At 40.8% G+C, this 21,794-nt stretch overlaps 1 protein-coding gene across 8 annotated transcripts in view; it reads left to right on the top strand.

Annotated features, from left to right (window-relative positions):
- The window catches only part of SORBS2 (sorbin and SH3 domain containing 2), a 215,628-nt gene that overhangs the window by 141,296 nt on the left and 52,538 nt on the right, over window positions 1-21,794 (top strand). For 2 of the 8 annotated variants that reach the window (XM_047715209.1, XM_047715240.1), the window contains exons 8-13: window positions 299-471; window positions 5,340-5,406; window positions 6,477-6,521; window positions 9,613-9,802; window positions 11,755-11,869; window positions 21,737-21,793. In XM_047715209.1, the coding sequence (XP_047571165.1) occupies window positions 299-471; window positions 5,340-5,406; window positions 6,477-6,521; window positions 9,613-9,802; window positions 11,755-11,869; window positions 21,737-21,793 (647 nt within the window). Of the gene's footprint in view, window positions 1-298; window positions 472-5,339; window positions 5,407-6,476; window positions 6,522-9,612; window positions 9,803-11,754; window positions 11,870-19,024; window positions 19,184-19,892; window positions 19,977-21,736; window position 21,794 lie in introns of all 8 variants that reach the window. The other 6 variants (XM_047715201.1, XM_047715217.1, XM_047715223.1 and 3 more) reach the window with 4 other exon arrangements.

The following is a 21,794-nucleotide window of genomic DNA, read 5'->3' as shown; positions in this document are numbered from 1 at the left end:
AGACGACGTCATGCAGGTGCTTTCTTAACACAATGGCTGCTCCACAGTCACGCGGTGGTCTTCCAGCAAGTGCTATTCTCCCCCTCCCCCTTCGACGAGCACCTTGTTGTTACAGTTGAGCTGGGATACCTACCTGCAGGCTAGCAACAGACAGCTCGAATGTAAGGGAAACGGGTTCAAAGAGACAGTGATGGCGACAGATTCTGTGTTACAGTTGCCGTCAGTACACAAGAGGCAGCATCAAGTCCTGATTCCTAGTGCGTGCGGTACATTGTGTCTCCCCACACTGTCTCCGCAGACTCCGCAGAGTCGTATCCCCAGCACGCGCAGTCCCTGGACGGCACGATGGGCAGCTCCATCCCACTGTACAGGTCCTCGGAGGAGGAGAAGAGGGTGACGGTCATCAAAGCCCCGCACTACCCGGGGATCGGGCCCGTGGATGAATCCGGAATCCCCACAGCAATTAGAACGGTAGGAAATGCCCGGGTGCGCGTTGTTGCGGGGCTGGGCACAGAGGCTACAAAGGATGGATTGTCCAGGCTTGGTGCATTCCCCTGCTCTTACGTAATGAGGATGGCCCTCTGGGCCCTCTGAGTGCTCATGACTATTATGCTGTGTGTGGCTGAGAAAGAGAAAAAGATCTCGTCGATCGAAGCTGATCACACAATCTGTTTTTGCATTTTGATAGAAAATCATGAAAATTGTGATCGTGGGAACTCCCCCCCACCCCCGCAAAAGGAATGTTTTGTTTTGTTTTACCTTTTTCCAAGGAGTGTTAGGGCGATAGAGAGAAAAGAGAAGGAACGAGAAAATGTGAATTCTTTGGCTGCATCGAATTCCCACGTGCATTGCAAATAAACCAGCTTTGTTTCTTGAAAGGGCTGTGTGTTCCCATCCGGAGACTGGGAGCTGTGAATTGGGCATTGGGAGGTGAGATGATTGGAGTGAAGGGAGTTAATGTCATGGAAAGGAAAAACTGTGAAGAAAAATACACATCTGAGTGTCCCTCCTCAGCTGCGCCTGCTGCGAGCCCTCGGGGATGATAAGTGAAAGTGTTTGGATTTTTTTTTTTTTTTTTTTTTTTTTAAGTCTTTAAACTCTGCCAAAGCACTGCTCAGTGTGTCAGGGCAGCCCCTTCTGGCAAAGCTCAGCAGCGGCTGAGGCGGCTTGCTGACCAGTCTCCTTGCAGAGAAGGTTTGTGCTAGCCGCAGAAGGAAGACTCTGGGAGCCAGGATGAAAGCAGCCGCACGCCTGCAGGTGAATTGGGGGGCTGTGCGAGAAGTGGGCGCAGGCTGAATGGAAGCGCCTGCAACACCCACATACCTGGGGGCTCTGGTTGGGGGGGGGGTCGGTTGCCAAGAGCTGCTTCCCTGGAATGCAGATCCTGGGGGGCCAAAGACAATAGTGGATAGAGGAAAAGAATGGGAAAGGGATCAGGAAAAAAGCAGTGGTAAGATTGCCTCTCTCATGTGGGAATTACACATTCTAAGAGTTAAAAATTGATGAGTCCAAGCATCTGTATTAGAACCGAAAGCCAGAAAGTCAGTCTGTAGCGCAGTTGCTGGGGTTGAAGACTCGCTACATTCTGGGAACGCTGAATGTGGCTAATTATAAAGTCCTACAAATCTATGTTGGGACTGATGATTGTCATATTTAAGTAACAGAAAAAGTTTGGGGATGGTCACTAACAGTACTATGATGACTACATGTTTCTGGTGATGGCGTTTTGTGATTTGTTGGCCTTTGAAGATTTCTGATTCAGAATGGTTAAATTTGGATTTTTTTTTTTTTTTCGAAATAATGGAGGGATCCAGTATCAGACAGGAATGGTGTCACTGGTTTTGTTTCCTTGACCCTCCGGTCACAGTAGATACACATATTAGGAGATCCCTGGTTCTATGTTGTTACAGATTTCTGTCTGAAAGGATTTCTGTCTGAGATCTCTGGGTGTGTCTTTAACATGATAAATGATATATAAGAAACAACACAAAAAGCTGAACCATTTTTTTTATCCATAAGACATAATTTTAGTACATAGCAAGAACTTGCTTGTTAGTTTTCAAAAGAAAAAGCAGACGTCATAGATGGTTAGTGAAAATCAAGGAGTATTAAAAGTCTATATTGTCTATCTACTTGCAAATCAAAAGCATGTTTAGATATGCATAAGCAAATACATGTACTAAACCTTTGATGTTAGTTTTTGTTCTATAAAGTAGAAAATAAAATATAAGCAGCCCAGAAGTTCCTTATAAGGAACCAGAATTTTTATATACAGCTGTGCTCTTATTTACGCTTTTAAAACTTTACAAAGAAGGTGCAGGTCTGTGAAGACTCTTATTCTTGGTCCCTATTTTTCAGCCTTGCTGAGCACATCCCCAAGTATAGCTGTGTTTATAAATGTTGAGTCAGGCCATCTCTGAGCCACAGCAGGCCAAGAATCTCCAAGGTTGTTTTTTCTTTCTCATCCGTGTAGAGAGTAATGATGATCAGACTCAAATTGCTACCCATGGAATTCTGCTCAGTATATCCACCAAAGGCAGTGCTGTCTCAGTGTATCACGTTATGGTCTCATTTTAGACAACCAGCCTATACCAAGGAAACAGAATTTTGTAAAGTAAACTAGAAACCCTAGAAAGCCAAAAGTCAACAAATGTACCTTTGAGTGATTTGAATGAAGGCTCCTCAGTCTGCCCTCTCTCATGTGACCTGGGACGTCTGTGTTAGCCTTTTACTACCATTCTTAACCACAACAAAAATCGCTAGGGTTCAGGTCCCAGGAGCCTGTCTAATTAAAGCCAGCTAGTTAAGTGAAATACAAGATTCTTTTCTTCTAGTTCAAATATAACACCGTGTGAGCCCTTTCAAAGCTCGAGAGGGGCAAAAATAGAATAGAATCACTGTGTACTCGTGTGTAGAAAATACGTGTCCTTTCCCTTTTTGGAAGTCTCTGCCTGATACATCAATGTAGAGCTCTGATACTTTGTAAGCTGTAGCAATGTAAAACGCAGATGTATTCTGCCAAGATCATAGAAAACAACCAAATAGTGAATTGCTAGTAGTTAGCTGTCCATTTAAAATAACCCTGAAGGACATATGTGAAAGTAAACATCCGTAAATTTGAGTAGACTTCTATTTACTTCATCTCAGCATTAGCCATAACATGTCTATGACGTCATTTATTAAAGAAACTTCAAATGCTTGGAGTGCCTCTTTTAGAAAGGGACAGAGAGTTTTAGTATTGCCTTATACCAGTTTCCTATTCTTTGCCAACCAGTTGGGCACTTCCTGGCATCTCTGTGCTCACCATATAAAGCTAGCAGATGGCAGAACTGAGCTCCTGCCTGATCCATGCCCTCCAGCAAGTGAAGGAAAAAAATTCCTGTCTGTCAAGATGCATTGCCATATACAGTGATACAACTTACTTATTCGATTTCCTTGTTGCTATTGCTTGTGTCCAGGTATGGCTGGGAAATGTGTGTCCACGAAGTGATGTCTTATTATCTGGTGCTGAATACCTAAAGGAAATAGAGCTTAATGAAAGAGAAATTGATCTTTTAGGAACATGTCCCTTAAAGATACATGTTCAGCTACTGTATTTAAGCCAGCAAGTAATAACTAGACGCCTGCTTCATCACTCCCCCTCCCACCAACTCCCACCACTCCAATATAAGGTCAATCAACAGTGTCCTCACTTTTCCCATTGTACAAAAGAGCCTTGGGGCGCCTGGGTGGCTCCTTTGGTTAAGCCGCTGCCTTCAGCTCAGGTCATGATCCGGCATCCTGGGATCGAGTCCCACAACGGGCTCCTTGTCCAGCAGGGAGCCTGCTTCTCTCTCTGCCTCTGCCTGCCACTCTGTCTGCTTGTGCTCTCTCTCTGACAAATAAATAAATAAAATCTTTAGAAAAAAAAAAAAGAGCCTTGAATGAATAAAGGGGTGACTCCTAGCAAAGTCAATTAGCTCTTAATGTTAATCTATATTTATGGTGATTATCAGAACTATATATTCTTAAGAGACGAAAATGAATGTAAATATGGCACCCCTTCAATTTCCAGATGAAAAATGCAATTAGCACATTTCTGAGGAAAAAAATAGGATATAAAATCCATACCAAAGCTCAGTCTAAAAAAGTACAAGAATATTTCTGTGCCAGTCCTAACACAGAGTATTTTATATCAAGAGAATTGTCTCAAAAAGTCCAATTTCTTTATTACCATACACAGAATGATCGAGTTTCTTGCTGGAGTATGTCTGGATATATTGAGATAAAGATCTTGCTAAGCAAAATCTTTAATTATGATGATAAAGGTAGAGGTCTACTTTCACAGGTGTATAATCAGGTAGGATTCCATCCAATAACCTGGATTCATTCTTTCTTTTATCCTTAAATACGTAATGTTCCTTGAGCACAGCCTGTATTCTAGGCATTGTTCTAGGTCTTATTGTATACGTGGCTTCATTCTATTTCCATACAACCCTCTGACGTAGATATAATCTCATCTTAGAAGGGACAAAAATGAGGCCTAAAAGCTTACCTGACTGGCCCAAATTCATATTGCTAAGAAGTATAAAACAATAATTAAAGGAAGCGAGATTTGACTCTAGGTTGAGCTGACACTAACTTCTTCTTTCCACTATAGCCCACTGTTTCTATCATGCCCAAATCCTGGGCTGTGTAAGGAGCTTCTACTCTCAAGGAATTTACAATTTAGCTAGGCAAATGTTGCATACATTCTATTATCACGTTTAAAAAATTTCAAGATACTATCTACATCTTTTTTAGGTTTGCTGCAGAACTATATCATATTTTTATTTCTCTAAGCTTAAGCTGATCAGAATACAGTTTGAAAGTCAAAAATATTCCCTAGTTAATTCTAAACATAATGTTTTGAACAAAACACTCACTAAAATGTTTTTAAGAATAATGATAATTATCACCAAAAGGAGTTAAGCAAACCATTACAACACCATGACTTTTATCCCGTGAATTTTATATAAATATGTTTGCGCAAATACCACCTATCTAGTGCTGGGCACAGTATGATTTGCAAAAAAAAATTAAAACCGTAGAATATAATGTGTCAATTCAGCCTCAGCGCAAACAAGGGGTAACATATTTACAAACTGCAGCCATAACTGGTTACATTCCTGCTACTACCGTCATGAAATAGATCTTTTATTTTTAATTCCAGAACAGAGATCTACTGTGAGAAAAGATACGGTATAGAAAGAAGAACCCTGAGGAACTCTGTTGATTTGGAATCCGGTTTTTTGGTTTTTTTTTTTTTTTTTTTTTTTTTTGGAATCTGTTTTTTAACTCCTGGACATTCTCTCTTACAGACAGTTGACAGACCAAAGGACTGGTACAAGACAATGTTTAAGCAAATTCACAAGGTGCACAAACCAGGTATGTGTGCTACTGTTTTCTGATCCGATCCTCCTGGCTGAGGGAGGTATCTGTCTACTCCTATAGAGCTCTCTTTCACAGAGACCCTTAACAGCCTGGCACTACCCTGGCCCTCCGCCCTTTTCTCTTCTCCTTCCGTCACTCTCCAATCACAGACACCTGTGCTCCTGCCTCACTCCTGAGCTGCCAAGGGCTGCCTGGCGCTCTGCTCCCTCCCTCCTTCCCTGTCCGCAATCTGGAGCGACTTGTGTGGCCCCGTGGGTGCATAAACAGGCTCATTGTTCCCCTGTCCACACGTGTCATCTTCTTTTGGAGAGAGTGAGCCGAGGTGCGCGATTCAGAAGAGAGTGCTGCCTAAAGATGGGAGGAAAAGGCATTGACCTCGTATGCTGGGGAGAGGGCTGCCCGAGCAGATAGGTCACAGATAAGCGAGGGCAAACGTCAGAAGCCAGCAACAGAACAATATTAGAAAAATTTTTATAATGGCATTATGAACTAGGCAAAAGACATTGATTTTCTTTCTTTCTTTCTTTTTTTAAGATTTATTTACTTATTTATTTGACCGAGAGAGAATGAGAGAGAGAGAGAGAGAGCTCCCAAGCAGAGGGGAGGAGCAGAGGGAGAGGGAGAAGCAGACTCCTCATTGAGCAGGGAGCCCGATGTGGGACTCGATCCCAGGACCCTGAGATCATGACCTGAGCCAAAGGCAGAGTCTTTTTTTTTTTTTTAAGATTTATTTATTTGTTTGACAGAGAGAGATCACAGGTAGACAGAGAGGCAGGCAGAGAGAGTGGGGGTAGCAGGCTCCCCGCTGAGCAAAGAGCCTGATGTGGGGGCTGGATCCCAGGACCCTGAGACCATGACCTGAGTTGAAGGCAGAGGCTTAACCCACTGAGCCACCCAGGCGCCCCCAAAGGCAGAGTCTGAACTGGTGGAGCCACCCAGGCACCAGGCACCCAATACACTGGTTTTCGACCAAATTTTTGTTTGCTTGTTTCTCTGAAGTTCTACTGTCTTGTGATATGGTGACCGAATCTGTATTACCATAATATTTATGTTTCATTTTCTAGATGATGACACAGACATGTATAATACTCCTTATACATATAATGCAGGTAGGCCGGGTTTCCTTGCTGACGATGAATGCTGTATGCTCGGAATGCTTGGAAGCACTCACACTCACTTTTTCATCTGTTTGAGCCGCATGTTTTCAGTTTGTACAATCAAGAGGTTGCTGGTTTTCTTTTCTCAAAGCATGCATGACCCGAGGATCGATCTTTTCTCATGGAAATGAGAACTAATACTGTTTTCTCTCATTCATTCTCACTGTCATTTTATTCTGGGTCTCGGGAATGTTTAACCCAAGTCTGAAGGACAGCGTGAACGAACACGCTGTCACTAGGGTACGAAGTCAGATAAAGATCTTCTTTTATCAGCAGCAGCGCAGTCACGATTGCGTAAGATCGTTCAAATACACTTCACAAAAAACAAGTCCGGCAAAGTGTTCTGTGACTTTGTCCCTGCTTGTGCTCCCAAAATGCAAACATTCATTGAAGGGTTTTTTTGAAATCCCACTTTGCGGGGCCACTTTCCTGATGCAGAGTTGCCAACAGTCCTGATGACACCACCGCAATTCTGGGTGTTTCTCCTTGCGTTTGAGTGCATTGGTGTCGTGTGACTCGGTTGCAGGCTGGAGTGAAGGACCCCTCCAGAATATTTCCCTTTCTCCTAAATGTCACATTAGGGGACCCCATGGAGAGCCTCCTGTTGCCATTCACCCCCAGGCTGGAGACTGTTGCAGAGCCTGGTTTTCCTTTCCTGACATGGGGCTGCTCCCCTCTCCCTCAACGGCAGCAACCTCGCCTCCCTTAGGGGTCCCCTTGTCAGCTGCAGAACTGCACAAGACTCTCCCCCTCCTTGATGCCTGAAGGCCAGCGCTCAAGCCCCTTAACTGTTAGGGATTCTGCTGACTGGTCTCCAAGGACAAACAGAGAAGAAAAACCGGGCAGAACAAGGTTAGCAAACCGCAAGACCTCTGAGGTTTGGGTCCTCCCTCTTCCAGGTGACAGCAGGAAGCCCAGGAAAATGTTTCCTTCAACTTTTATTCCTAGCCACAGTTTCTCCGGACTCACCTCCTGGGTTTAGTTTGTTAAAAACAGAACAAAACAAAACAAAAAAATTTGGCCAAGTAAATTTTAGGTATTACTGGCTTTATTCAACGATTCACGAATCTGGCACCATCCAATCTAGCAGATAGAAAGGAGCACTGGGGAGCTGTACAAAAAGAAAGACTTTTATAGGGCAGAAGGGAGCCAAACAAGGAAGCTATACTAGGCAAAAAAAAAAAAAAAAAAGTGGGAAGGTGATTGCGAGATTAGTTTTCCTTTTGGGCATGGCAGGTGAGCTCACTGGTGCTGGTCAGGCAATTCCTGATCATCTGGTTTAAGATTCCATTTCTAGCAAAGCCAAAACTGTAATTAAGTGTCCATTTGGTGACGTGGGGCTCAGCATACAGAAGTGACTCCTTTTTGTTCTTCACAAGCTGTAAAGTTGAAGTCTGATTGTAGAATCCGGGCAAAACAATAAGTGCAGACATTGTCTTTTCTTCCTTCCTTCCCTCCTTTTTTTCTCTCTTTTTAAAGATTTATTTATTTATTTGAGAGAGAGAGAGAGAGAGAACACCAGCTGGAGGAGGGGCAAAGGGAAAGGGAGAGAGAGAAGCCTCAGGCAGACTCCCTGCTGAGCAGGGAGCCCCATGGAGGGTTCCATCCCATGACCCTGAGACCATGACCTGAGCCAAAATCAAGCTCAACCAACTGAGCCACCCAGGCATCCCCAGACATTGTCTTTTCATTTGTCACTGCAATGTGTATGGCCCCTCAGGAGAAGTCGATGAATGAAAATTGACCTGACTCAAAAGATTCAGGTGGCAGGAAATTCAGAATTTTTATACTGATTTTTACTACTGAAATTCTGTATCCTTTAGTAATTAGTAAATTGAACAGTAGTTACATATAACCTCGCAGAGTGCTTAGAGATGGTTTTGCTGTTTCTTTTGTAGACAAAGCAATTGGAACGAGCCTTTCCGGTCTCTACAAACCCTTCGTCCCACTGTGCTCTGTCTAGTCCTTCCTATTTTTGTGTTTGTTTTTTTTTTCCCTAAGCCATCTCTGCAGCCCACTTCCCCCACCCACCCACCCAAACCAGTTCTCCTGGGCTCACTCCAGTGCCATGGTTCCATAATATCTTCTCTGACCAATCCACCATCTTTTAAAATATTTAATTTTTAATATGTATTTTCCTCATTTGCCCTTTATCATGTTCCCAATTATTTTCTTTCTTTCTTTCTTTCTTTTCTTTCTTTCTTTCTTTCTTTCTTTCTTTCTTTCTTTTCTTTTCTTTCTTTCTTTCTTTCTTTCTTTCTTTCTTTCTTTCTTTCTTTCTTTCTTTCACAGAGGGGGAGAGAGAGAGAGCACAAGCAGGGGGAGCGACAGGCACAGGGAGAAGTAGGCTCCCTGCTGAGCAAGGAGCCTGATGCCAGACTCGATCTCGGACCTTAGGATCATGACCTGAGCTGAAGGCAGATGCTTAAGCGGCTGAGCCACCCAGGCATCCCCCAATTATTTTCAATCACAGTTCTATCCGTGCCCCATTTCCCCAGATCCACTACAAGCTTAAAGGGGATTTGTGTGTCCTTAAGCCTTGCTTAAGGCTTATACACAGCACACGTACAACTTGCTCAATATTTTGTTCAATTGCAATTAACATGTCAAAGATCACATGTAAATCAGAACTTTTAAAGTAATAGAAGATATTTGGAAATGGTTCTGGGAACTATTTTTTAAACTTAACTATGTTATTAGTTTATATTAGCCAGGAGAAAATTTGCCTTTGAGCACCTGTACGTTGATTCCTAATACCAGTCTGAATTATTACTAATTTCAAAATGATTGTTGAAGATTCACCGTAATCAGTCATTGTGTACAGAATATATCAATAACAAATTAATATATTAATCATGCTTAATAAATTAATAATATTCATAAATCGATTAAGTAGTACTCCCCAATGCATGCATCATGGATATGCTTACTGATAACAATGTTGGTAAGATCACTTGGCTATTTTGTGGGGTGTAAGTAATTTAATATGCTTTTAAAATGTTATCTGCTTCTTTTTGTTTTGTCGTGTTGTGTTTCACGATAGGCCTGTACAACTCACCCTACAGCGCTCAGTCACATCCTGCGGCAAAGACCCAGACCTACAGACCCCTCTCCAAAAGTCACTCGGACAATGGCACTGATGTCTTTAAGGATGCCTCCTCCCCTGTCCCTCCCCCACATGTTCCTCCTCCGGTCCCACCACTTCGGCCAAGAGATCGATCTTCAACAGAAAAGTAAGACATTTCCCCCCAAAGTGGCTTATCTTCAGTTTAGTATAAAAGTAAGACCATCTGGCAGGAGACTCTAGCAGGAGACTTGGTGCTTACGTTACGGAGATGCTAGGCGCAGAACCTCCGAGAGTGCATGTGCCCTCTTGACCTCCTCTGGTGCGACTGTGGCAAACAGAATTTTGATTCATAATCTCATAATCGCCTAGGTTTGAAGTAACATGAGCACAGTCTTTTTGATCAATAAATGTATATAAGAAGACGAATAAGTAGAATTAATTGACACCTACTTCCTTTGACATTGCATGTCAGAGACTCTGGGGTTAATTTTCATTTTCCTCAGATTTGAAATGTTAGGTCTATTAATGATTTACAGTTTCCCCTCTGGTACACAACAGTCTCTTTTTGAAAGCAGGCAAGGTTAGTCATAAATAATAAATAAGGCAGTAGTTAGTGCCTATTTGTGACTCATTTCTACCAGTTTTTCAAGATGATACTAATTTTCATTACTCCACTAAATTTTTTATAGGAACTATTCACACAAAAATAAAAATTTATAAACACACTTTCACTGTGTAATTTTTATTAAGATTATGACTAATCTACTTATAGGTAACCTTTGTTGAGAGCTCACTGTGAGCCGAGTACTATGCTAAGTACTTTCCCTCTATTATGTCATTTAATTCTGAGAATGACCCAATATGTTCTATTTTAAACCCATTGTAGAGGGAAGAAACTGTGGTTTAGAGAATTAAAGTAAATTTCTCAGCTCCTACAGCTCATATGTCCAAGCCAGGATTCAAACTCAGCTCTGACTAAAGCCCATGCAATCCTGACAATTAAGGACAATCTAAGAATCATTCAACATTAATACTAATTATTAAGCATCCACCTATCCTATTCTTCCCATAAATATTATATTTATCCCATTGTACCATTAAGAGTAACTGATGAGTATAGAGGATACAAGATACCATGAAACAGACACACATCACATGTGAAGAGGTCCTCACTTTAATCTCCTCATGATAAACTGTATGTTTATAAGTGTGACGCCCTAAATTTGAGAAATAATTGTCTAGACACAAAACGGCATCTCTGCTATTAAAAAAGAACCAAAATTAACTCAAATTTAAATGTATTATTTGTCCTATGCTTAGTAGAAATAAATTTCTCATTAAGAAATATGATAATCGCTTAGATTTTCTAGCTGGCTTCCATATACACTGTTTCAATAGAAGCCTTCTTTCGCCCTGGCTACCTAGAAAAGCTTTGCTTTCAAAGTTCTTTGTTGACCTCCTTTTGAAGGATATTAGTTCAGGAAAAAGAGTTGCTTCCAAGGTCTCTTATGCAAGAGGGTGGCTGTCTGACTCCGGTTTTTCAAGGGTAACACCAAAGGAGGCTCTCCACGGCCACACAGCTTGCTTCTATGGATGGCAGCCCAAGTGACACTTTTGTACTTTTCCCAAACTGTGATGCCACTTGCAGGATAAATAAGATCAGGCATGGCGTGTGCATTACTCCTTGTCACTTTGGATCAAGGATGCCAGGTCACAGAGCGGTGAGCTAAACTCACATAACTCAATGGACCATAACTGTCATTTACTCTGACATGAGTATACACAGCTGTGATTTGTACACCATCCCCAGGGTTTCCAAGGAGACCACTGGCTGCGTGCATTTCTGTATACCCCTGTGTGAGTTACTGAGCCAGCAGGATCGTGCATGAAAAAAAAAAAATAGAGGAAAATATAATATGAAATAAAAGAATGGCTTTCCTTAAATCGTTTATATAAAACAACATATACATGTAGTGTTTTTTGCAGATTAACTTTCTATACTGAGATACTTTTTAAAAACCTATGCTAAGATTCACTTTGTAAACAGGTAGCAAGTGGTTTTATAGTACTGCTTGAAGCATACAGAATTGTTTTTATGTAATTGTTGTTTATTTCTAGGCATGACTGGGATCCTCCAGATAGAAAAGTGGACACAAGAAAATTTCGTTCTGAGCCAAGGAGTATTTTTGAATATGAACCCGGGAAGTCATCCATTCTCCAGCATGAAAGACCAGTAAGCACTTGCACTAAACAGAATGCCGGCTGTCTAGGTTTCGGGGTTCCCAAGCAGACTTGAAGTTTGTATCATTTAGCAATGTTTGTCGCAAAAGTGATTTATGGATTTGGCAGTGTTTAGAAATCAAGTTGATTTTGTATCATGATTCGTGCCTCTTGTCTGAGAATTAGAGATACGCTCTCTAATATATTATCCCTACCAACCAAACAGGGGACCCATTTTCATGGTACTATCGCTGTGCCTCATCACAGCCCTGAGCTTAATTTTTTTTAAATTCATAAATGCAATACTTAATTGCTAGTCTACATTGCTAATGAGAAAAATCATTCATTAGTCTCTCTGATACAAATGGGCCCACAAAGTCCCATCCCTTCCACATCGGTTGCTTAATGTTTCTTTGAATTAAGGGGAAATTTCCCAAATGCCTTTCTTTTAAAAAAAACAAATTGTTTTAATTGATTCTTATTAAATCTCTCTCAGGTTACCAAGCCTCAAGCTTCCTGACTGTCCATCTAATGGATCAAGATTCTATTTAACTTGGCAGAGGTTTTTCCTAGTTATTTCACCCATGCAAACAAAAAGATACATTAACTTGAAAATAACCACTTGGTTCTTCCAAGTGCGATATAACAAATAGGGTTATTCTTTGGCCCTCTTGGTTTTTATTTTCCCAGTCCCCCTTTCTGAGTCCTCTGCTTTCCCTCCTCGACCCTCAGGATCTCTTTGAAACTATAATTCCTTTGCATCTCTATCAAAACCTGCTTCTAGAGGTCCATTTATAATTTACACTCCTCGCTGCCTTAAAAGAATTTTGGGTGCTGTCAGTGAAGAGGAAAAAGTTTTCTTTGTTCACTCCTTTAAGAGTATCCAAGAAAGCATATTATTACATATAATGCAAGCCCAGCCCTGAAATTTGATTGGAAACCTTTGCCTTACCACACCCAACATGAGCGCCCTTGATTTTGTTTTTGAAACCCTGTATTTATGGTTATGTTCTTGAGAAACATGTTCAAAAACCTTATAATCACATAATTCAAACATAACGTTTATGTAAGCCTTCTTTGCCTTTCTTCAAATAACTCTTATCTTTTAGAGTAACAGAACTTCACCAGAAAAACTGAAAGGAAAAAAAAAAGGAACATCACTTGATTGAAGGCTTAGTGCAAACTTTGAACTCGTTTACCAGCTTGTACGATTGCATATCATCCTTTGAAATTTCTAGTCTGAGAATTGAGTGAACTGTGACGTTACTATTGCAAAAAACTGAAAGTAGCAAATAATTCTGCAAAATAATGAGCCTCAGATTTAAATGTAAATAATTAAATGATCATTGATGATCTTCCTGACAATTTATGAGAACGCTGTGATTGTACTGAACGCTTTAGTAGCTGTGGTCTCGGGAAACAGGATGGGTTTTAGAAGCTCCCTCACCAGGATATTTCCATTATTGAGTCATTCAGTAACATTTACTGAGCACCAACTATGTGCCTGATGTCATACTCGGTGCTGGGACACAGCAGTGACCAAGACGCAGTCTCCACCCTGAGGAACTCTGAATCTTTCATTCGATGAGTATGCAAAGCTAGACTTGTATTCTAAGATGGAGAGAAAGCTCTGGGAACATGGTATTGCTGGAGATTTGGGTATGGACAGGGCTCTGCAACCACAGGCAAAAAGAAGTGGAAGGAACCAAGAAACCTGGAAAGAAATGAGAATGGGTGTCATATGAAGAAACAGAAAGAACCAACATTTTTATTCCTCCTAAACAATTTTGCAGGGAGACAGGGCTATGCAAAAGGATTTGGGCTAGTCATCTATGTCATTTTGGCCTGGCCTTTTTTTTATTCTAGGAACGGGCTATCCTCTTTTTTTCTTGTCACCCTGAATTCATTCTCATTGCCTCCCTAAAGCAGAAAAAAAAAAGACAAAAGTCTAACTGCATGGTGGTATTGCAGAGACCGCTGTGGTTTCCTTAGGATCCGGGAGCATCTTTAACCCACAAGGTGTAGGAAATGAAGAGCAGATTTGCTAAATGATCGTGGTATAGTAGCAAATGAACAAAACTTGAGGATTTCAAAGGAATGCGCTCTCCTGTCTTTTTACTCCCAGATGGTTTGTGAGCATTCCTTTGCTCTTTTCCTATTTAGTTTTCGTAAATTATACAAAACTCTCGGTAATTTTCTGTTGCTCTTTTGAATTCCTAGATGACCCCATCATCTGCCCAGTCTCTCCAAGTGTCACCCTGGCCTCCCCCGCTCTTCCAAAGTTCTCAAAGTCCTCCATCTGCCCCTCCTCTCTGCTGGCCACAGTGTGTCCATTGCCTGCATGACAGGGACAGCTACCCAGTTATCCTCCCTAATGCTCCTTAAGTACGCTGAGAGCAAAACCCAAATTTCTTCATGTAATTTCCAAAAAACCTTGTGGTCTGGCCCCCACTGACCTCTCCGGCCTCATGTCTCTTCCGGCTTTTCCTGCCAACTCGCCATAAGCCAGCTAGACAGACAGCCTTCAATGCCTGCCTTCTGGACTTTTGTACAGGCCCGTTCCTCCACCAGGAAAGCTCTCTCTCCGTCCCATCTCACCTGTGGCCTTGTCTCTTTTTTCTCCAGGGCACCATGGCTGACACCTGGGGAAGGGATGGGAAGTAAAACTCCCTTACTGTGTGCCTATAGCAATGGGCATTTCCTCCTTACACCCTGAATTCTTAACGGCCCGTTGACTTGTCTGTGTCCCTCATTAGATGTTAAGCACCTTGAAGGCGGGGACCGTGCCTAGTGCACGCATTGTATCCCCAGCACCCAACAATGCCTGGCACATGGCAGGTGTTCAGTGAATAGCCATCGAACTAATAACTGAATGAATGACTATAGGTTTTACCCTTGCGGTTAGTGGGTAAAACTGGTGAGGGTTGATCCCTGTTCTGTGGCTCATCTGTAAAGTCTATACTTTCCTAGCAACAAACGGCAATGTGGGTGTCCATCAAGGTACACAAAGGGGATTTGACACACGGCTCTTAGTAACTGTGGTTCACTAATCCCCTGATTCCCTGAAATACACAGTGGGCAGAGGGGGCCATACAGCTTGAATAAAAGTCCTCCCCCAGACTCTGGCCAAAGGGATCCCCTTCTTCCTTAGGAATCAATGGAATAAGTGTTTCTGGTTTTAGCAGGAAAGTAAAGGTCAGTGCAGTTTCTTGAAGGCTGTAGATGTTCATTTGACTGTAAATTTGAAAACATTGATTAAGGGGGCTAATCTTTGATCTACAAAAGTACTTCGCAATTACCAGGAATTTATCTTTAATGGACTTGAACCACATGTAGTCCGTGAAGCAATCACACAAACTCTCTGCTGAGATTATATTAATAAAAACTTTACATCCCATCTGGATTGGATATATTTATAGGTGAGCCAAATTAAATTACATTAAATTAAATCAAATCGAATTAAGCACATATTCAGGATCTCTCTGCATGTGGTAAAATGAAAACAATAGGAAGACATTACCTTTCTTTACAGTAACTAAGCCAGCACATAATGATAAAAGCAGAAAGAAATAATCACCAAAAACAGAGCTGAAATGCAATTTAAACCCGCAGTGAACTTACACTTCCTTATCAATGATGATCGTCAAAGCTTAAAGTATAAAAATTCGGGGAGTTTCATCTGGTGGTTTCAATCCAGCTGACAATACATGTATCATTTACTGCGGAACCAGAATAAATATAAAACATGGTGGTGAATACCATTAAAGCTTTAAAATCTAATGAGCATAAATTTTTAAGAACTAAGTTATGTGAACACTTCTTTTTGTTTGGAACCACATATAGAAATTATATGCCTACAATGAGAATATGGAGAAGAGTAGAATTTCTGTAACCTCAAAAGCAACTAAATGCTTTGAAATTGTAGAAAACATAAAAACTTTAAGAACGGCTCACCCTTGGTTGTCTTTAAAAAAGAATCCGTCCGATTTATAGTTTTAGATTTTCTTAAACGCTTCCTCTTGCACTGAAACACATTTGTTTTCAGCACAGATTTGCTAGGTTTTTCAAAGTAAGAAGAGAACAAAAAAGGTTAGAAAAATGTGCAACAGTGTATCTGCTTTTTTTGTTGTTTTTATGAGCAATTAGAGTAACACATGATCAGGCTTCCTAAGTTTCCCAGTGTTCGCATTGGTGTCAAACAACTCAAAGGAACTTTCAAGTTTTGCATGGGAAGTGTTGATTTAGTGAAATTCTGAGTGTGTATATATGACTGCTGACGGACCATGTGTCTATCTACCACTGACTTTTGTGAGGTTTCTGTGTACCTTAGCAGGGATCTAGATTGCTACGTAATACATATCATTGTTGCATAACTAAGGCGATTCAATAGGTCAACCACAGTGAAAAGAAAATTCTAGTTCTGCTGTTTGCATCTCTCTACCATAAAAGCTATACTCAAATGTATGCCTCTCATTAAGTTCCAACATTATAGATAATTATCAATGATCATTGTTTGGGGCATTCTCTCTAATGGATGGATTCTAGATGACACTAGAATCTGAGACTATACATTAAATTTTTAACCTAAAAAATCATAATTAAAAACTGTCATTCAAAGTTATGGTGCAAGATGGTAGATAGTCTTCCTTTTCCACATTCTATCATAGAAATATACTTCTATACATCAGGATTTCGTATATCTGTTTGTTATGTATTTTCTTAAGGTGAAAGTCAAAATGAAGTTGTAACCACTGGCAAATATACTTAATTTTTTAGTAAATTTGCTGCCCTCTGCTGTTCAAAATATTTTTTAAACAAATTTGTTTACTCTAAGAGAAATTTCTATCTCCCTTTAGCAAAACAAAATGCTAAATGTGAAACCAGAATCATAAAATCAAGAATTGGTAATATTATTAAGTTTATAATATTAAAAGCAAGGAGATTTGAAAGAACCAAAGATTCGTTTTCTTGTGGAAGAAGTACTAGGCCTCTATAGACAGAACAAAAACTACTAGAAAATTCTTTCCAATGTCAGGGTGCTTGGGTGGCTCAGTCCGTTAAGTGGCTGCCTTTGGCTCGGTCATGTTCTCAGGGTTCTGGGTTTGAGTCTAACTTCAGTGGTGAGTCTGCTCCCTCTGCCCCTCCCCCCAGCTTGCGTGCTTTCTGTAATAAGTAAACAAAAATCTTTGAAAAAAATTTTAAAAGAAAAAAAAAAAAGAAAATTCCCTCTAATGTCAATTACTCTAAAAATTCAGCTCCAGTAGAACTACTCCATAAAATATTCATGTCCTATAGCCATTATCTAAATGATAACAGGAGGAAAACTGCATTTTAGCTAAGATCAAAATCTCAATTAGTACTTTGCACTATTGAATCAATTGTAAATTGAATCAAGTTTTCTGCAACATTTACCATAGTAATTACAGGATATTCTCCACAACATTATGATAGTAAAGCAAAATAAGATTTTATTTTTTATTAACATATAATATATTATTAACCCCAGGGGTACAGGCCTGTGAATCGCCAGGTTTACACATTTCACAGCACTCACCATAGCACATACCCTCCCCAATGTCCATAACCCCACCCTCCTCTCCCTACCCCCCTCCCCCCAGCAACCCTCAGTTTGTTTTGTGAGATTAAGAGTCTCTTATGGTTTGTCTCCCTCCCGATCCCATCCTGTTTCAGTTTTCCTTCCCTACCCCCCCAAACCCCGCTGCATTGCCTCTCAAATTCTTCGTACCAGGGAGATCATATGATAATTTTCTTTCTCTGATTGACTTATTTCGCTCAGCATAATACCCTCTAGTTCCATCTACGTCATTGCAAAAGGCAAGATTTCATTTCTTTTGATGGCTGCATAGTATTCCACTGTATATGCAAAATAAGATTTTAAAAGAAGGAAAAGAACAATCTCAATGCCAGAATGCCATTGTGAGTTGTTTTTGTTGTTGTTGTTTTGTTTTTTTTGTTTTGTTTTGTTTTTGGTAAATGTGTGTGTTTTCTTCCTGTGTTCATCCAAACACAGGCTTCACGATATCATTACAAATACTGTAGAAACACACGATTGAATTCGGCTTTTATCACTCACCATTCCACATAAACATCCCCCAGAATTATTCAAGGTCTTCATCATTATGATCATCACATATTTTGGATAACTTAGGCCCTTTCACTATTTTGTTATGATGCCTCAAATTTTCCTATCGCTGTCTGTAGCTACCATTATAATCTCCTATTATAAAATATTGAAATAAAAAGCTCATCTCTAAAAATACTGGATATAATTGATTCTTGCACACAGACTCTATCCTATTAACAAAACGATTGGGAATTCAAAAAGGCAATAAAACACTTGGACAAGCTAATGTCAAAATAATGGGTTTTGTTTGAATAGGGACTGCTATCTCAAAACCCTCAATAGTATGAAAATTATGTCCTCTCCTGGCCAAGGTGAATGGCTTTTAGGGAACTGAGGTATATATATATTTTTTCCTGACTTAAAATATCTCTGTCCAACTGTACCATGTTTAATTAGTGTCATGCAATAATGGTTAAAGAAGTAATAACCCATATGTGGTACTTTAAGCATCTTCATTTAATATTAAGTCAATAGTATGAATCAGTCTGATCAGGCGTATATTACGTAAAAGCATTCAGGATATTGTTGGATAAAGTAAATGCTCCATGTCTGGATTTTCCATTACTAAAGCAATTGTATGTCCTTTCTCAAGCTGTTTATATTAACACTTCTAGTTTTCACAATACTCAGAAACCACCGGAGGGGAGCAAGTCAACTATGAAAATTGGCTTTTTCCCTGAATTACAGTGTCAACCAAACCAGAGTGCGACTCTCCCCACACTGAGCCAGCTACAGTAGTGTGAAAACCCAACCACCTCCAGATCCATTTCTCCAGCGGAAGGTAGACAGGAGAAGGAGATTCTTGGGGTGGTAGCTCATAAAATGTCATCATGCCTCACTTTCTAGGAGGCTCCTTGTCTTCACATCTTTTCAGGGGTCCAGACCGTTCTCTAAGTTATCTGAGTCTCCCCAGGGACACCTTACTTTTCTGAAACATTTCCTCCTGCTAACTGGTGTCCTCTTCATTCCATCAAGAACCTCCATCTAACGAATCAGTGTTTCCTTCACCCCTCTTTCTTACAGCCCCCTCTCCCAACAACTCTGACACCTGTTCCAAAAGAACCCGGCCGGAAGCCTCTTTCTGTTTCAAGAGATGGAGAAGTAACGGGTAGCCCCTCCCCTCCGCCCAGGACTGGCCTCCCCATACCAAGCCCGTGCACTCCGACTCTTTCCCCCACCTTGGTGAGCTCCTTCCTTCATTACCTTTTCTAATGCCCTTTGGGAAAATCAGGGGTAGCCCTTGCTTTCCAGAGGCTAAGGGGACAACCTGACCCTAGCTACTTACCACCACTCCACCTTGCTGCCCCTTTACTTTCTCAACTAGACCCCAGGTTCTTCATGCCAGTCGACCCCTAACAGCCTCCCAGCACCTTTCACTCCTCCCCCCCACATCTCTTTCCATCTTCTCCCTCCTCCTCTCCGCCATGCTCTCCATGTACCTGCACCCAAGCCAGCTGTCTGCGGAACGCAGCCTTACATGCTGGGATCAATGAGGGCAGGGGCGGTGGAGTGACTCACCCAGAGGAGCTACTTGGTGACTAAGTTGAGTCTATTTTAACTTTAATCGGCTAAGGTTAGCCTATTTCTGGGATGCTATCCGTGTTCCTTCTGGCCGTCACAGCGTTTTTCATATTTCTGCAAATTCAAAAAAGACAGAGATGGACAGAGGAAGTGACTAGGGGCCTAGGTGATGCCATCGAAGCTCATCTTCATATCCTAATTTTACTCATTTTACTTTACATCCTTTGTTCTCTCCTGCTAAGATTTGTTGGATGAGAGTTGGTGCATGTTTGCGTGCAAATGCGCGTGCGTGTTTTTCATACCACACGGCGTTTCCCTCACTCAGCTCAGTGTGCCTTTTCCTTCCCTTTTTCCTTCACATCTGCTCCAGACTGATCGCATAAATCCAGATGACATAGATTTAGAAAATGAGCCCTGGTATAAATTCTTTTCAGAACTGGAGTTTGGACGCCCGGTAAGTGAGGCTAGACTATTAATATAAGAAAATTAGGGGAATGTTGTTTGATTTAAGAAAAATACCATTACCAGAAGAGATAGCTGTCATTTACAAAACGAAAGTCAAATGTATTCTGTTTAGACAAATTGGGTACGGCTGAGCCCTCATCCGCTTCTGTACCAAATAGTTAACCCTGCTCAGACCCTTCCTATGTGCTTTGTCTCTACCATGCCTCATGCATTAGGAAGATCATATCTAAGCAAATTCATAACGCTGAGATAGTTTCTGTCCTAGAATATTCAGGCAATTGTTAGAGGTTTATTGAAGATTTATATTTGTTTAGAGTCCATTTTGGTCTAGTTCAATCAGAAGAAATAGAGTGACATTTATGAAAATAATTACTATTATTATAGCTCCCATTTGCTGAAGAACTACCTAGCACTGGCGAGTGCTGGGTTCTGAGCTCATCATCTCAGCTCATCATCTCAGTTCTCTGGAGGCTCTTCCAATAAGAAGAAACCAGAGACCAGAGAGGTCAAGTACTTTGCACAGGCTAGCAAGTGGTAGAGTCAGAAGTTAAAACCCCAGGCTTATTGAACACACCAAAAATCTCTGGCCAATTTCCTTCCGTACTATACTGTCAGTATAGAAATACCTCTATAAAATATCTCATTTACTCTTAGGGATATAAGAAAAGAGAAAAATAAAGAAATCCTGTGGCCCTTGATTTCTAGTTTCATATTAGTGAAACATCTTGGCCCCAGATCCCCACCAAAGGTGGGCCTAATGAGAATTGCTTAGTGTACTTGGGATAAAGAGTCAACTCCAGCCCTAAATGACAATTTCCTTTATTAAAAGTTCCATTGGGGATCTCCATCTACCAATAGCTATACGTTTGATAGGTGTCATTTATGAATTTTTTTTAAAGTCTTACTGATGTTCCTGAATTTTAAATTTTTAAAGAACAGAACAATTCCACTTACAGAACTTTATTGAAGATCAGTGAGTGTGATCTTTCTTTTACCATATCAGATACTGATTTATATACTCATAAACTGACCATATATATATTGGTTACTCAGTGGATGTTATAGTTGTCCCTGTCATCCATTAAAATGCAAAGGACACTTGGTTAGGTTTCTTGTCTTATTGAACTGGATCAAAAGTGACTGTAAATGAATAAAAACCAAAGAATTTTTCCTAGACCTTTTATACCTAATAGGAAAAGCATTTTCTCTCATTTTTCCCCTTATTTCTACAAGTATTCATATAAATGCATTTTATTTTAGAGAAAAAAAAATCCTCTAGCTTTATTTTATATGTACTGATATTACTGAATACATGGTTTGTAGGGACTAGATGAATTTCTGTTCTGAGCCTAAACTATCAGCATTTTCCTATAATCATTTTCGGCCCCACATGGAAACTCACCAGCATGCTCTCTACCTGCGCCTTTAATGTTTCTTTAATATAACTTGGCTTCCTTTGTGGCTAGAGACCATGAGTGCTCATGTTGATGTGACCAAATGAGTTTATAAATATACTAATCCCATCACTAGTGATTTTGCCCAGTGCTTGAGAATATTTACAAACACTGCACTCTTCCTCCGAGGCCACCCCCGTTTGGCTCCATTCGTGCGTTCTTTATGTGTGTCTGACGCTGTCAGCACTCAGTTTCTAACTGTTGTCACCTTTTCCACATGTCCATTCCTTGCTGCCATTGACTCTCCTCCATTCCATCTCTACACCTTCTGCTTATGTGGTGCATCTACACCCAGCCCCCTAAAAAGGCTCTGGACTATGTTCGAGATCATTCTTCTGGTGTTTCCAATGAGG

Source organism: Lutra lutra, chromosome 2 (genome assembly GCF_902655055.1).
Source record: "Lutra lutra chromosome 2, mLutLut1.2, whole genome shotgun sequence".
Taxonomy (NCBI): Eukaryota; Metazoa; Chordata; class Mammalia; order Carnivora; family Mustelidae; genus Lutra; species Lutra lutra.
Note: the sequence above shows the minus strand (reverse complement) of the source record. Positions and strands in the feature narration are given on the sequence as shown.